Consider the following 16414-nt stretch of genomic DNA (forward strand, 5'->3'; position numbering starts at 1 on the left):
AGAGAAATTATCAAGATCTATAATTTCTATATCCCTTTGTGTGTTTTAGTTAATGCAAAGGAATCGAACGCTCGGAGTATGAAACTCATAAAATTATGATAGTTTAAAACAGCAGAATAATGGATTATTAAAGTATGAAAGTCGTAAATATATGATAGTTTAGATGTATTTTTTTTCATTAACTCAATTTTCAATGAATACTCAAACTTCATAAAAAAAATATGAGTTTTTTTTAAAAAAAATGATTTGTATATAATCTTACCCTGTATTAATCCTTTTTGCCTTTAAAATTGTATATCTTATGTAAGATACTATAGTATTTTCAATAAACGATATTTGGGGGGGGGGGGGGGGCCGAAAGGAGGAAAGGGGTCATCTTCACATGACCTTTGTATAAATTTTTGTAATTATGACCAATTTTATAAAATTGAATTTCAATCAAATAATTGTACCTCAATTCAATCTTATAGTAATTCATATGAGATCTTGATATTCATTTCACTCTAATTTAAACATGTCTATGTGTAGAGTATCTTTAAAAGACATTCATTTGGAACACAACAAAGTAAAATTTATTTACCGTGACACTCTTAACAAGATTCTTTTCATATCAAAATTTAAATTCGAGACATCTGCTTAAAGATAAAACAATTTTACCGTGGTGCCACAATTCATGTCAATATAAATCCAACTTAGTGAAGGCCAAAGCCTTTCTTGGTGAGAATAAGAATATATTTTAGGAGGAATTTTTGCCATATGGTGAGCTTATTTGAACAAAATTGGTATTTATTCCCATTACTTTTATTATTTAATCTTTTTTTTCCACAAATAAATGTTCTTTTAAATTAGTTGTCATTCCCTTTTATTAGTGCTACCTTTTACAATCCAATTTCCTACTCCCAACAAATAAAGTAGAAGAAAGAACATTTAATTCTCTTCTACATAACCCCCACCCACCCCCTCCCTTAGTCTATTATTTCTCTATGTTTTTTAAAAAGTTATAAACCTCACTAAATTCATTTATATTTTCTGAGTTTAAATTATATATACCAATAATGTGTAATTAATAATATTTGCACAATTCACATCACTTATAAAATAATTATAAGTAAATCTCTCGATAAACATCAAATATGGTAAAAAGGGGGAGGGGAGAATAGAATTGTACTATTCATTAAAAAATTGCAATATATATATATATATATATATATGTGAATGATTTAATTGTTCTCTTAAGGTTTTTTATGAGATTTTTATCTCACGGCATAAAATGATATTTCATTTCAATTATTTTACTGAATGCTAATTGCACTTTCATCCGCACAAATATCGAATAACTCATAAGAAAATAATTATACTTGGCCTACAAGAACTATCAAGATAGATCATGTTGCCTTATATAGGATCAAAATAGCCGTTTTTGATGCCTCAAGACGTCCAATTGTGTTGCACTTTTCCATAAATCTAGTTCATGAACTATCATTAAAGGGCGTTAATGGTGCGACGGATGAGATTATTCTTTTCTTAATCAAAGATTTTGAGTTTGAATTTTGAATATGAAAAAATTCTTGGTAGAGACTAGAGAACACTTCCATCCAAAAGGGTTATACGCCACGTAAATTAAATTAGTCAGACTCTAATATGTATATCGAACACCCGAGGAAAACTAATAAACAAAAAACTTTCATTGAAGAAAATGTGTAGTGTTTTTTCCTTCTCCATTATTCTCTTTGGCTTTTTTGATGGTATAAATCACTAAAATTGTACATATTGCCTTATATTGTAATTGAAGGCCCCAATGGCCAATATATTCCATTTCCCACTTGTCAAATTGATGTTAACAAAGGTATATATACCACCTAAACTTTTTTAAATTTAAATTTTCTTTAGAAACATTAGGGAAGAAATAGTAGAAGAATATATTTATAATTTGTTATCGGCTAAACTTTTAAAATCTATTTATTTTAGAAAGTATTTTTTTTTACACAAATTTGGAAAGTATCATTTGTGCTTGTCTAAATAATTTGAAAAACACTATTTACAAATATTATGGCAACAAATTGTGTTTGGCCAAAATTTCAAAATTATTTCTAGGAAAAAATAAATATTATTATTTTCAGTTTTTAATACTACTTGAAATTACTTATTTTCTTTCTAAAAATTTGATCGAATTCCTTAATTCTTTACATAAATATTTTTTTTAAATAAATTTTTTTTCATTTTTTAAAAGCTTGATCAAACGGATTATAAGACAATAAAGAAAGAACATTTGTAAAAAAAATCTAATCATTGGATCCATACATTAATCATCACTAATACCATCTAATCAATAAGCTAATAAACATATAGTAATATCCTGTTATTCAACAATTATGTGAAACGTGAGACAATCATTGAAGCAATAATAATTAATTAGTTAATTTTCTTAAAGGTCATTTGCATAATTATCACTCCAAAAATAATGGAATTATTAGCTACGAACTTAATTCATCATTGTTAATCCATCGTTAATTTGCTCGATCTTAGCTAAAAAGGTATTGTGGTATTTTTGTTGTTAAATAGAAATAACGATGAATTTTATTGTTTAGCTCTAGAGTTTAATTTGTGTTGTCAATAATTTTTGTTTTTTCTTATTTTTATTTTTTTAAGTAGTCATGTGGTCTTGGTCATGCTAAGATATTTTTGATTAATTATTATCCAGAATTTAAGGTGACTATATATAGTTGTGCCTTATTCAATAATTATTGTTAAAATATTATTCATTCTACTGAAAATTGGGTAGAATTAGCATAATAGAAACAAGATGATGTTTTACATATCCCCCAAAATTAGGGTGTCTTTTTAGTATAATAATTTGAGTAAGAAATAATCATAGCATGCACAAGACACAATGCAGGAGCTAAAAAAGGGTTGAGAAATAAATTGTGTAAATAAAAAATTTAAATTGATACTATATGTTACTGGTGAAAGATGACAGATATGTGATAAAATTAGTTAAAATATATACAAATTGATCCAAATATCACGAATATGATAATAAAAAGAATTAATCACAAGTTGAAATCAAAATCATCGAATCCAAATTAAATCCAAAATCTTCGAGCTCCAAATTATAACAACTAACAGATATCATGACCCCCCAAAAAAAATGAATGAGACTAATATGTATAATCTAATAAGCTGCTCATATGATTTTACGAAAATGTCAATAGAGAACATGTATCGTTGAATTTTTCAAAAGTAATGTATTTCAAAAGTTGTCCATATTTAACATAAATACAATAATTAACTTTTTTTGAAAAATCCGAACAATAGAATTCATATGTTTAGCTCACGGTTGAAAACTTTCCATCTTGTAGAGTAATTCTTACTGAATTTGAGCATTTAATTTGTTATAATAGGTACAACAACTCAGTGGAAGGATGAAAAAAATCAATAACCTAACAAACTTTGGCATCATCTTTGATCAACCATTCTTGAATTTTGAGGACCCATGTCAATCAACAACCATATCTCATTCTTACATTTTCATCAACCTAATATTCAGTCAAGTGCATGAATATATATCAAAGACGGGCAAGTGCATGTATATATATCAAAGACGGGCAAGTGACGATTAGCTGAGGGACCAAATAAAATAGATTGTAGCTAGGTACAAATAGTTCGTCAAGACGAATATGCATGCATGGTGTGTGAGAGAGAGTGTTTTTAAGTTATATATATTAATGTCATAATTGTAAGAATCTTTTCTTAGAATATATATATATATATATATATATATATATATATATATATATATATGTTTATAATTAAGGTTAAAATTACTTGTTGAATTTCTTTAACTTTTTCGTTCTTTACTTCATTATATTTTGAATTTTCTTAGTGACAATTCAGAAACAAAAGGTTCACTGAAAATAGGATTTTAATTTTCTAGTCTGAATCTGATTTTGCCGAGCTTGAATCTAAATTTTCCCTTATACCCCTAGCTTATTTACACCTATGTATGTCCTTCTTTCATAAGTCATTTTGGCACATGTGGTGGGTACTAAAACTTGGATGGACTCAAACTATGAGTGTCCTTTTTTTTTCAACCCAATATTCATAGCCCGTATTAGAATCTCGATTAAATCTGTATCGCGCATTGCGTGGTCGCTCCAAATAAGACTTTCTCTACACTCAAGCTCAAAAGTCGAACTCAAGACATCAGGTTGATGAATCAGTTCCACTACTGCACCATATTGACAACTATGAGTGTCCTTTGCTCCTATAATAAAGGCTTTTGATTTTGTCCCTTGTTGGATCACCCCATTGCTATATAGAAAGGGGAATTGGACTATTGGGCTTTTCCTCTCTTCTATTTAGGAGTAAAATAGTGTCACTAAGTTCACACAAAGCCAAAAATCTGACTAAAACCCAGAGTTGGATATAACAATACATGCAGAGAATAAGAGAGAAAAAAAAGCTTTGCTTTCTTATTTTGATATATAAAAACTAGCCATTGGTCCTTGGTCATGGTCCCCTCCTCTCCCACTCTGCTAGTAACATATTCAAAATTTGAAGTTTACGAGTTCGTATATCGACTTCATTAACATACACAAAGTTTTCAATATGTATAAAAGATCTAAGCAAGAAGTTATCAAGTTTTGTATATCACAAGTAATTGCACGTAGATCTTCCTTCATCCTTCATAGGTTTAAGATTTGAACTTCATGAGTTTGAGTATTACCAAATTGGGCTTCGGAAATGTGTATATATATGTATATAGTGTAAATAATTTTACGACATCAGATCATCTTTATATCTTGTATTGTAGATTTCCATTGGATGACATGATGGTATTAAAAATTATTTTGTTAGTGCATTTTTTTTTTCCTATAATACATATATAGACGATTAGAGCCAAAAAAATTTACAAAAGATTCTTACAATGCCTTTTACCATATAAAGGGTGAAAATAAAACTTAAAGAATTACTGTTTGTTTTATATACTTGAAATTGAAAAGAAAAAAAAAAGAGTACACATTGACTGTTTCATATTTTGGAAAAATAAATAAATTAAAAATGCCAACATTATTCCTCTCCAATTATTGCAACCTATGTACCCCGATGAACTATTTTAATTGGTCACAAATTAATTTGGCTATGGTTACTCAATTATTAGTTATTATTTCAAAAAAAAAAAATCTTCTTCTGATTTCATTTATTTTTTTTGACAAAGAAAAGTATCTTTATGATATAATATCTACTCCTTTTTGTATCAATTTGTTAGTATGACTTTGACTGAACATGAAAATTTAAAAAACTAAAGAGAACTCTTGAATCTTGTGATCTTCGTCAGTCCCTACTCTTAAGTTAGAGCAAGAAGCAAGGGATTGAGCGCATCTTTCCCCTTTCTATTAGTAGTAAGGTTATCAAAAGGCTTTCTGATTGCATGGGTGCTAACGCGACCTTCCTTCAGCTAGCTGAAAGGCACTTCAGCGTAAGATTAAGAGAGATACTTTCTCTTGGTGATCGATTCATTAGCAACGACGATAGACGCAATCAAAACATTGCTAAAATCACAAAAAAAAAAATTGTGAAGATTTTCTTGGGAATTAGTATGAAAATTCGCAAGAAACTTATTTTCCTGCAATTTTCATACTAATTCCCAGAAAAATCCTCATGTAATGAATGTATAGTTTTCTTATAGTGTATGAGACCATCCTCCGCTCGCCGGAGAGATCAGTTTGTCCAGGACTCAAATCAGACTTCACCGAGTAATAAGACTATTCTATCTTATCTTAGCTACTCAGAAACCTAAACGATGGATGTCTCTTTTCCGTCTTCCCAAACGAATTTACCTGTTTGGGATATATCGATGTGTGGCGTGATAAGTCTTAAATTAAAGATACGTAAAATATATCAAAATAAACCAAAATAATAAAATTAAGTCTACATTTATTTATAATGAATATACTGGTTTAGACGCTTGAATCTATGTTGCACAAATGCAGAAAACCTTGTTTAAGGATTCTTCTTTTTTTGTAGGTCATTTATGGCACACATGAAGGACTCGAGCAATTGCAGAGGATTCGAAAAAGGAATTAATCGTGACTTTAAACTTGTTCTTTTCATGACCCCTCTTAATTGGAACTGAGACATGAGATCTAATACTTAAATGAAATACAAGTTATTTTGATTCAATCACACATCTTGAGATAAAGAAACATAAAAAATATAACGATCGTGCCCGTAAGACCTTGCTCCTTTCTACTTGACGTTCTTTATTTTCCTCGGTTATTACCCTACATCTATTTCTTATAATGAATATTCTGGTCTAGACACTGGAGTCTAGCCATGGGCTATGGCCCATTTTGATCGATCTAAAATTAAGGGTCGAGACTATTAGACTTATTCTACTTGCACTCGTGATAGGCTTAGTCGTAAGCCGCTATCATTAGGTGGTGGGTGCCTTTCAGAAAGTAAAACTGACTAGCACATTAACGAGAGAAACAACTTGAAAAACAGGAGAGGCAAAGAACTTACACAAAACAAACACACTTTTATAAATAGACGCAACAGGAACAGAAACCAACAACATGACACAATTCAAAGTGCAGAAACATAAAAGGCTTCTGGTGGAACACCAAAAGGCAAGACTAGTTGAGAAATTGCACACAGACGTTGCAAATCCCAACAGACACAAGTTTGGACGTATAAGTCCATTATTCTGAGAAAACAACAGACACTGAAATAAAAACAACAATACGACCCTCAAGACAACACTACTCCTTTCCTTCTTTCTCTTCCTCCTTCCAGCAGCCCTTCAGAACGGACTTGGGAGATTCACAGTAAGGAGTTCTAGTGAACTTCTGGTAGACAATGGAACCGCCTTTGCCAAACTCTTCTGGACTCCACTCAGCAAGAGAGTAGCCCTTAACATCAACAGAGCAAACATGCTCCAGTAACTTGGTAGCAACATCAGCATGCAGAGCAATAGAGAACTCAGCTGGCTCAAAACATGCAAGCACCCTCTCAACCAGGGGACCCAACTCATTGGTTTTAGGATCATATCCAACAGATTCAAAGCTGGCATAGCTAAAGCCGTCCTCCGGGGTAATGTGAATGGTTGAAACAGCAGCTCCTTCAATAGAATTCATAGAATAACCACAGGGTTCAAACTCAAAATCACATATCTCAGACTTGGGGAGGATCTTCCTGATGCCAGATCTAACAGTCATGTGAGCAGCCGAACTTTCTTCAGTTTTGTAGAAGACAGATGCCTTCTCCCTGTTCAAACCAGTCATACACATCTCAAGAGTGTAAACAGGGTCATTACACTGAACAGTCCCAGCTGAGGCAGAGTAGACATGCCATTTCTGTGTTTTGTCGGGATTTCCCATAATCACAGCCTTGCTACCGGCAGCAAGCTTTCCAAAATATCCATCGAGGACAGCAACTTCTTCAGAAAAGTGGCGGTGAGGAAACGATTGAGCACCAGGGAAAATGAAGCTCCCACGGGTATACCTCACGTCTTGTACTTTGAGAGACAAGGTCTCAGCCAACCTCAGAATGGGCGGAATTGCAAGAAGCAGCTTTGTGGTACCACATGTTTTGATGATTATCTTGTAAGAATAAACGAAGAGGCTCGACTCGGACAGCACATAGGAATCAACATAGTCATTTGACAGGTTATCAACAATGGTGCACTCAGCAGGTCCGAGAATTTCATCCAACTGTGCCTTTGTGAGAGATCGAAGTCCTTTTCCATTAGGATCAGCAAACAGACCAGGCTCGACGAAAGAAATTTCGAGCCTCTTTTCGAAACCTTCAAAACCAATGGCAGAAACTGGCAAGTCCATTTCCATTATGAAAAAGTTCACAACAGCAAAGGAAGTTAAAGCGGAAAATGTTCAAAGCAATGAGTGCAAAAGCAGGAAGTAGTAAAAGAAGGAAGAAAAGGAGTGAGGGTTTTACAAAAGAAGAAACTGAAAGCAGAAATTATTTTTTTGTTTTTTTTTTTGGTTGCGTCTATTGACGCTTTAAGGAAGGAAGTTTAGGGAATATCAGGATGGTTTGCGCGCGCACTGCATACAAAGGTAGAAAAAGAGAAGTGTCAGTTACAATATTCTCAACTCTCATTATTATGGCTCATGGGGATGGCATTCTAAAACAAATGAGATCCAGATACTTACGTTGGAGTAAGCAGCTGATCTGAACTTCTTCACTCCGCCGTTTGGTCGAACGTCTTCAATGCTGTAGCCGAGGGGAGCTTCGTAAAATAAGGAACTACTACTACTAGACTTCTTTTTACCACCTTTTGACTCCATTAGATCATTCACCTGTACATTCCAACAACTTGTAAGTTAAATCCACTGGATGCACAGCTAGACAATAAGAAAACTGAAACCCTAAGAAGGAACTGCAGATAACAGCCACAGAATTCCAAAATATGAAAAGTAAACATAAATATTTAGGCAAGCGATGATTTTGACAACAGATAACTAATAACTTTTGGATGGGGAAGGTTTCCTCCATGAGATAATTAAAGTTGATGGATGATTAATGGAAATAGGCAGTCTTGTTACCAGATCAGGTGATATAAGGATTAGCAGGAACCAAATCATGTGTAAAAGAAAACATAACTACAGAGCTCAGAAAATACCTAGGAAAAAAATACTAAAATTTAAGCCTTTGTGTCAGCTATCCTTAAAGTAACCATGTGAATGCTACAGATAAGATTATATTTCTAAAAGTCAGATTCTTCATTTCATGATCAGACACACACACACCCGTTAAATAGGAGCTGGAGATTAGTACAACTAAAGAAGACCTATCAAGTGACTCTTCCATTAAAAAGATTGAGGAGACTGAAGATTATAATATGCAGCTTAACATTCCAAATGGGATAAGCAGAATGAATTTTCTGAGGTATCACCAGGAAGAACTACAAAAACTTTTGCAAATTTAAAAGTACATGTGATCATAATCCATATGGCAAAGCCATTGGCTCATGGACTTACGATCAAATATACTATATAACAACTATTCATTTAAGGTTAACATGAGTTAAAAAGAACCTAAGATTCAGAAACTTTATCAATATCACTACTTTAAATTTTAAAATAAGGAAAATAGACCAGAAGCTTTTGGTTGTAGAAGTTCTCCAAAATGAACAAATCAAGTCATCCAATTAGGAGCATGTTCACGTAACCGTGGAAACTGATAAATCAAATCTCCCTTGTATATATTTTCAAAAAAGTTAACCTAAAAGATATGTAGATCAAGTAAAGCTGCCAAAGTGGGTCCCTACTGTTTAAGCTTAAAAAATGTAATCTTTGCAAAGCCTCCACAATAAATAAACAACTGTAGCTCAATCAATTTCATAAAGATAAAATATTTCAGGAATACGCAGGAAATAACAAAAGAAAAAATGACAAATCCCAGACGATAATTTAGTTTTAATTTCGGAATAAAGTGATTTTATTTTTCAAATAATGACCTTTAATATACCATCATTACCATAATCCCAGACGATAATTTAGTTTTAATTTCGGAATAAAGTGATTTTATTTTTCAAATAATGACCTTTAATATACCATCATTACCATCACAATCACAGATCCGTCCTTAAGACGGAATGAAACATAATTAACATAATTTTCATACAACAAAAGCTATTCAATCATATCAACACCAACTTTCACCATAAAGCAAGACAATCATAACCAAAAAGGTATTCAGAAAAGAAAAAAACAAAATCAATCATCAAAAACTCAGATCTACTTTTGAAAACACAAATTCCTTAATCATTGAACACAAAAATCTAATCATATCAACAACATTCACCATAATTCATATCCAGAAAACGTAAATTCCAACAGTTTTTCACAAAATATTCATAACGAAAACAACATTCATCATACTTACAATATAAATTTTTTGATGTTTGTTCCTAATCCAACTTTTCCCAAACGAATCACAATCTTCCCAAATCCTACACAAAAATCAAAACAACAATCAATCAAATCACACAAACAAATCCATCATCAACATAAACATACATCAAAAATCACAATTCATCGAGAAAAAAAATACTTACAGAAAATTCTTCGAGAGAAACCCTAGAAATTTGGAGGAGAAAAGAGTAAACAATAAGCTTTAAATTTGTTTAACACAGAATTCTCGTGAGCGTTTCTGAGAGGCAGCAAGTTGGCTATTTATATATGCTGAGATATCATGATTGGTCCCTGTATTTTTCGTTTAATTACATTTAAGTCCCTATACTTGCGTGGAATTTTCGCCCACATATTAAAATGACGATATTACCCTTAGATATCGACAAAACGGTAGGTATGTGGCTATGACTAGGAGTCTTATTAAAATAAAAATTTATTTATTTACCGCAAGTGACCTTATATTTAATTTAATTCCATATTAAGAAATTTAAAAGTTGTTGAAAATTTTTCATATATTTCTTTTTATGTAAAAATGGTTAATAATCTAATTTTTTTTTCCAACTTGAAAAATATATTCATGATTCATTGCTAATTATTGAGTTATAGTTAGTCATTTATTATTTTTCCCCTTTTATTGAGTCATTTATTATTTTTCCCCTTCTATTAAATTGATTAAAAAAAAAGAGAGTAGAATAGTCTAGATTAATATCATAGTTAAATTATAAATTAAGATGAATATTATCGTATTATGTTGTTTACATAGTTATGACCATGTTTTGAGTTTAAAATATGTATAGGATTTTACGGTTTATTGAGGTGAATAAGTAATACATATAATTTTAAACATAATGTATTTTAATGAATTAATTTGTTTGTTTTTGTAATAGATATTCAATAATATGTACAAAAATCTAATAGACATATTTTATTATTTGAGTGTCTAAATAAAATTTATAAGTATCATTATCGATCATATGTGTGCTTTGTCCTGTGGTTAGAGATTTGCGTAACTACTCCCTTTGTTAAGATATTTTTCATGATAAATAAAAAATTATTGCTATATAGCTAAGTCGAGTTTTAGTGATTTTTAATTAAATTTACGCCATGTGATCACAAGTTGAGTGTTGTGATTTTTTATTTGATCAACTATGATAATATAGTTAGCATAGTTATATATGCTCTTGTATCTATCTTGAAAACATATAGCGATTTCAATAGATTCTTGATTCAAATAAAACATATAAAAACTTGGATATATGAAGCAAATACTAGTAAATAAGTCATAACAAAAAAAATGGTGAACAAGGTAATAATAACAACAATAACATATAATATGATAAATGAAGCCAAGACAATAATGAGATCGAAAAATAAGGTAGTAGGACGGTAATCAAATCAATACTTGTAAGGAAATTAGACAACATTTGACTATCTAATAACTTTCTAGTATAATATGCCCACGTTCATCTCAATGTGCATCCTCATTTTATTACTTTCATCTTCTGTACATGTGATTTTTGATCAACCAATACTCTATCTCATACAACATAGCTAGTCTAACGATCATCACTTTATAAAACTTACTTTTAAGACTTAGCAACACATTATAATGACATAAAACACCAAATACGAGCCTCTATTTTTATTTGTTAACATATCTAAAATTACACAAATTAAGTTCTCTAGGTATATACTCATACATTGTGATTTTCCATTTGATCACAAATTGAGTTTAAAGTTCTTAATCACCCACTCATTACTTTGTGGTAGGTGATAATTTTCAAACTCAAATTTACTATAGTGAAGGGGCAAGAGGATGATGTGGATGGGTCATAAAAATGAAATTTCAATTAAATGGACAACTATATAATATGAGAAAACTAGAAAATGTGTTTTCTTTTTCCTGTTTTCTTTTGACTCTTTCTAATAAATAATATTATTAATATTAATGCAGAAAATTGATACAATTTTTTAAAAAATAAAAATAAAAAATTCATACACACATGTTATGTGTGGAACTTCCATCAATATCACTTGACTTAATTCAATTATAGAGTTTTTAACTTTCACGTCTTATATTAGATGGTATCTATTATATTTTCGCCATTTATCTTCTCTTCTTCTTCTTCTTTTTTCTTTTGATTTTTATGTTAATATTATTTTTAAAAATCTAAATATTTGTAAGGACATTTGGAGGATTCTCATATTTTTGCTGAGGGCTAATGAAAAAAACTCACGGAAAAAGATTCGGTCAAGCATAATTAGGTCAAGTAACGTTCAATGGCTTTATAGATTCATACCATGTTTACTATATAATAGTTTATGGTTGAGATCCATTTAAATTATATACTCATTAATATAATAATAAAAAGAGCAAAGCTATCAAATTTTTTTTAAAAACTATCAAATAAAGCAATTATGTGTACCCAAGCTACTATTTTCACGAAGAGAATTTAAAGATTGACAAGAATATGCAAACTTTCTGACTTTTTATCCGACAAACTTGTTCAGGAGTAATATCAGACATGCTTTCTCCAAATTCTGAAAAAATCTCCAAGATTAGATCAAACCTAAAAACATAATTGAGTTCTAAATAATAATTCAACTAAAAAACATGATAATATATATTTTTTTAAAAAAAATACTTGATTGGAGGTTTTCAAATAATTATAAAAATATATTATTCAGATTTTTAAAAATTTTGAATTCTTTAAAATTAATATAATATAAAAAATCCAATACAAGTATGAGGTTTGACAGGTTAAAAAGTCGGAAGTCTACATATTTCCGTATTTTTTTCTTGAAAATATTAGGTCTGGTACACTCAATTGTTTTATTTGATAGTATTAAAAAATTAAAATAATTGACGCTTTTGTTATTTTTATTATTAAGATGAATATACAATTCCATAAATTATTCTACAGACATGGCATAAATATATAAAGTCATTGAACATTACTTGACCTAATTATATTTAACCGGATGTTTATCTAAAATTTACTTAGCTTAAGTAATATTGTTCAAACTCTCAAATTGCTTCTAGTCTACACTAATTCTATTCTTGGTTTCCCAAAAGAGGTATCAACTCGATTATAATTGAATTTGTATCATGTAGTGCTTAAGCCGTGAGAAAACACTCTCTATTAAGAAATTTTTATATCAAAATTTGAGTGTCTAAATAAGAAAATAATAGTCTCATCTACTACGCCGTATGATGTGGTGATAGCCTATAGTAATTAATTGGTTATGTATAATGTTCAAAGTTTCTTCTAACTTCAAGATTAAGGCACTCCAAAAATTCATGCAACAAAATAATATTATTAATTATATCCACAATGGCAAATTGACAATTCACAAATATTAGCAATACTTCTTCATCTTTGCTTTCCAATTTTCTTATATATTCAAACAAAATAATGTTATTTATCTCTTGGGATCTCCAAATTAATATATGTTATTTCTTTAACCCTTTTTCTACTTGTTTAGACTTCCTTGTTTTCTTTGTAATTTTTAATTTACCCATTGTAGGTGAAGTTCCTAATGGAATTTTACATTAATAATTCGAAGTGAGTACGTTAGTTTTAAAATTTAATAGAGACAAAAAAAATATTAAGTAATTTTTTTCATTTATTTTAATCTTGTTCGATAAATCAATTATCTAATATTTATATGTTATTAATGAAAGATAATAAATATCTCGTAAAATTAATAGAGATATCTCAGCCACGAGTACTATGTGGTCATAAAATTAGAAAAATGGTACATTTGTGATTGGTCCACACAATATAAATGTTACTTTAATTCATCAATGAATGACCAATTAAATTAATATACAACAAGAAGAACGTGTCCCTAATTCCATCCTAACTAACCGCGAACGTCGATATAAGTTACGAGTTTAACAGAATTTAATATTTTAAAATATGAAGTATAGTGCTATATTTGTATAATATAACATCATCTAAAGTTAAAATATTCAGAAGTCTTAAAATTAATCTTAAATGTAAGGTCGTGATATTCTACTTTTTTTGATGAAGTATCTCGTATCCACTAAATTAGAACAAATCTCCTATGCTTAAAACATGATAATTGAAAGATGCGTGTATTTAAATTTTATGAGTTCATTCGTTAAGATTCTTAATATTAAATCTATTATATTTTCAAAATTATGGATTGTAGTCTATATTTATTCCAATTCAAATATCTTGACAAATAAATTAATGTACCTATTAAAGAAATTGAGTTTAGATGATTGTGGTATTATCACTCATAACATTGCATCCACCTCTAAAGTTAAAGATAAGAACCAAAAATTAAATTCAAAATCCATCTTTACGTTTATATTAAAATAAATTAATTCAAAGGGACCTTTCCTCTTTTTTTTTTTTTAATGTGAGAAAATATTATATTCTCTCACATTATTAATTAATTAATTAGAATAAAGAAGGTCAACAATGCAATTTTTTGCTATGTGATCAAAAAGATTTTATCTTAATTAAATATATGATGCAAATTGCAATATTTTAACTAACCACTAATCTAATCATCCACATTAGGAATCATGAGGCAAAATATCTCTATTATATTACACTATAATCAAACAAACAACAATATACCTAATGTATTCGTAAAGTTAAAACGTGATACGGTGATACATATATAATTTAATAAAAATAAAAATAAATGTTTTCATTAAATCTTCAACTCAAGTAAAAAATATATATTAAAATCAATAAAAAAAAAATATAACAGAAAAGAATCAATAATACGATAATCAAAACAAAGAAAACAATAAATCATGATAAAATAAAAGATCCAAACAAGGATAACAATTATTATTATTATTATAATTGTTATTTTATTACATTATTGGATAAAAGAGGGCCAATTGATTCCAAAAAATAGGGATGGCCAACTAGACAACTAATAACTAATGGCATCCGACTCATTCACACATATCATACCTATTCGATTTATTTTCATCGAATTAACTCATTTGAAATTTTTTTTTAAAACATATCAAAAATAACTATCAAATATTTTTTTACAAAAATAATTATCGAATATTTTTCAATGGGGGATTTCAATGGATTTTCTACAAAATAAGAATAACACATATTTTTACAAAAACAAATTAAAAAAACATGTGGCTTTTGAAGTATATAATAAAAATTATCAGCAGAATCGAAGGAACATGATTCATCTTAATTAAATTTAAAATGTTAAAACACAAGATAAGTTTGTGAGTTTGAATAAATAAATAAATTAGATTTGTTTGTGTAGGCCAGGCACATAATGATATAATAATATATTTAATTAGCAGATCCTATTTTTGGGCAGATAATGTGGATTTATATACGAAACTTCGAGAGGCTCTTTGTGTGAGTGGGGGAATTTATATATTAAAAATTGAAAAAGCCTTTTCTTTTAAAAATCGACTCGGGCAAAGAATAGTTGTGAATTTTTTCATTCTTAATCAAAAGTTTAAATTTAAATTTTATTTTTCTAATTTTTAAATTTTAGACGATGACTTTTAAGATAATAGTAAGGTTTTAGACCTAATATTTTATGTCATGATTTTTGTTTAAAAAGATTTGGATATAACAAAGTATATATACAAAAAAAGTAAAAAAAATAATTAATACTCCCATCTATTATGGGTGTGTAGTATAAATACACCCCTTAACCTTATTTATGATGATGTAATTTAAATCAATCGAATCTGTAAATACACTGAATATATACCAAATAAATAAAGGCTCATTGAATAGTATTCTTAAAGGCTTATATGATAAGATGCTTTTATGTACGTGTGGTGGGATTTATGTATGTGATAAAAAAAAAAAATAGAGACAAAGAAGGACCAAATAAGTAAACCTTATGTGCCTTCTTCTAATTTTCAATAAAGTTTATTCTTTTCAAATTTATTTTTTTATCGATATCCGGTACTTATATAAAGTTTGATTTCTATTGATATTTGATATTTGTACGAAATTTAATTAAATTTAAAATTTACATATAAATAACTCATCTCTCTAATAATATTTCAATAAATACTCAAATTTTAAATTTTTAATTAATAATAAGTAGAGCTCGATCATCATATCGCAATTCACATTGATATTTCATTTTTTTAAAATTGTTTTTCTTAAAAATTCAAGTACCCCACCCCACCAAAAGAAAAAAAAGTGCAAGCATCATTCACACTTGCATCATTTCATGTGATGTGGAAAATAAAAACACTATTTGTGCTTGCCTAAACGAGGTTTATTGCTTGATTGGATATTCAAAATATAAATATAAAGCGAACAATATGTTTATGCTCAAAATTCTTTTGATATGAATTTTATTCATCGAGTTTTAATTTATTTTTATATATCGACGATTAATTAGAAAGTATCTGAAATCGTAGAAGGTGATCAAAGAGTTGATATGATAATATTTCACATCTATTATCAAACAAATTAATTAAATTA

At 29.1% G+C, this 16414-nt stretch overlaps 1 protein-coding gene across 2 annotated transcripts; it reads right to left on the reverse strand.

The window, feature by feature from the left end:
• Window positions 1-6521: 6521 nt before the first annotated feature.
• SAMDC (S-adenosylmethionine decarboxylase) lies at window positions 6522-10173 on the reverse strand. Of its 2 annotated transcripts, NM_001247770.2 has the most exon segments (4): window positions 6522-8066; window positions 8175-8321; window positions 9910-9976; window positions 10082-10173. In NM_001247770.2, a coding segment is annotated over 1 exon segment (1083 nt). In that variant the 5' UTR covers window positions 7848-8066; window positions 8175-8321; window positions 9910-9976; window positions 10082-10173; the 3' UTR covers window positions 6522-6764.
• Window positions 10174-16414: the final 6241 nt, after the last annotated feature.

Source organism: Solanum lycopersicum, chromosome 5 (assembly GCF_036512215.1).
Source record: "Solanum lycopersicum chromosome 5, SLM_r2.1".
Lineage (NCBI taxonomy): Eukaryota > Viridiplantae > Streptophyta > Magnoliopsida > Solanales > Solanaceae > Solanum > Solanum lycopersicum.

Bases quoted from the DNA above. Each gene is read 5' to 3' on its own strand.
- SAMDC (XM_069297506.1), bottom strand. From the start codon at position 7,847: ATGGAAATGGACTTGCCAGTTTCTGCCATTGGTTTTGAAGGTTTCGAA.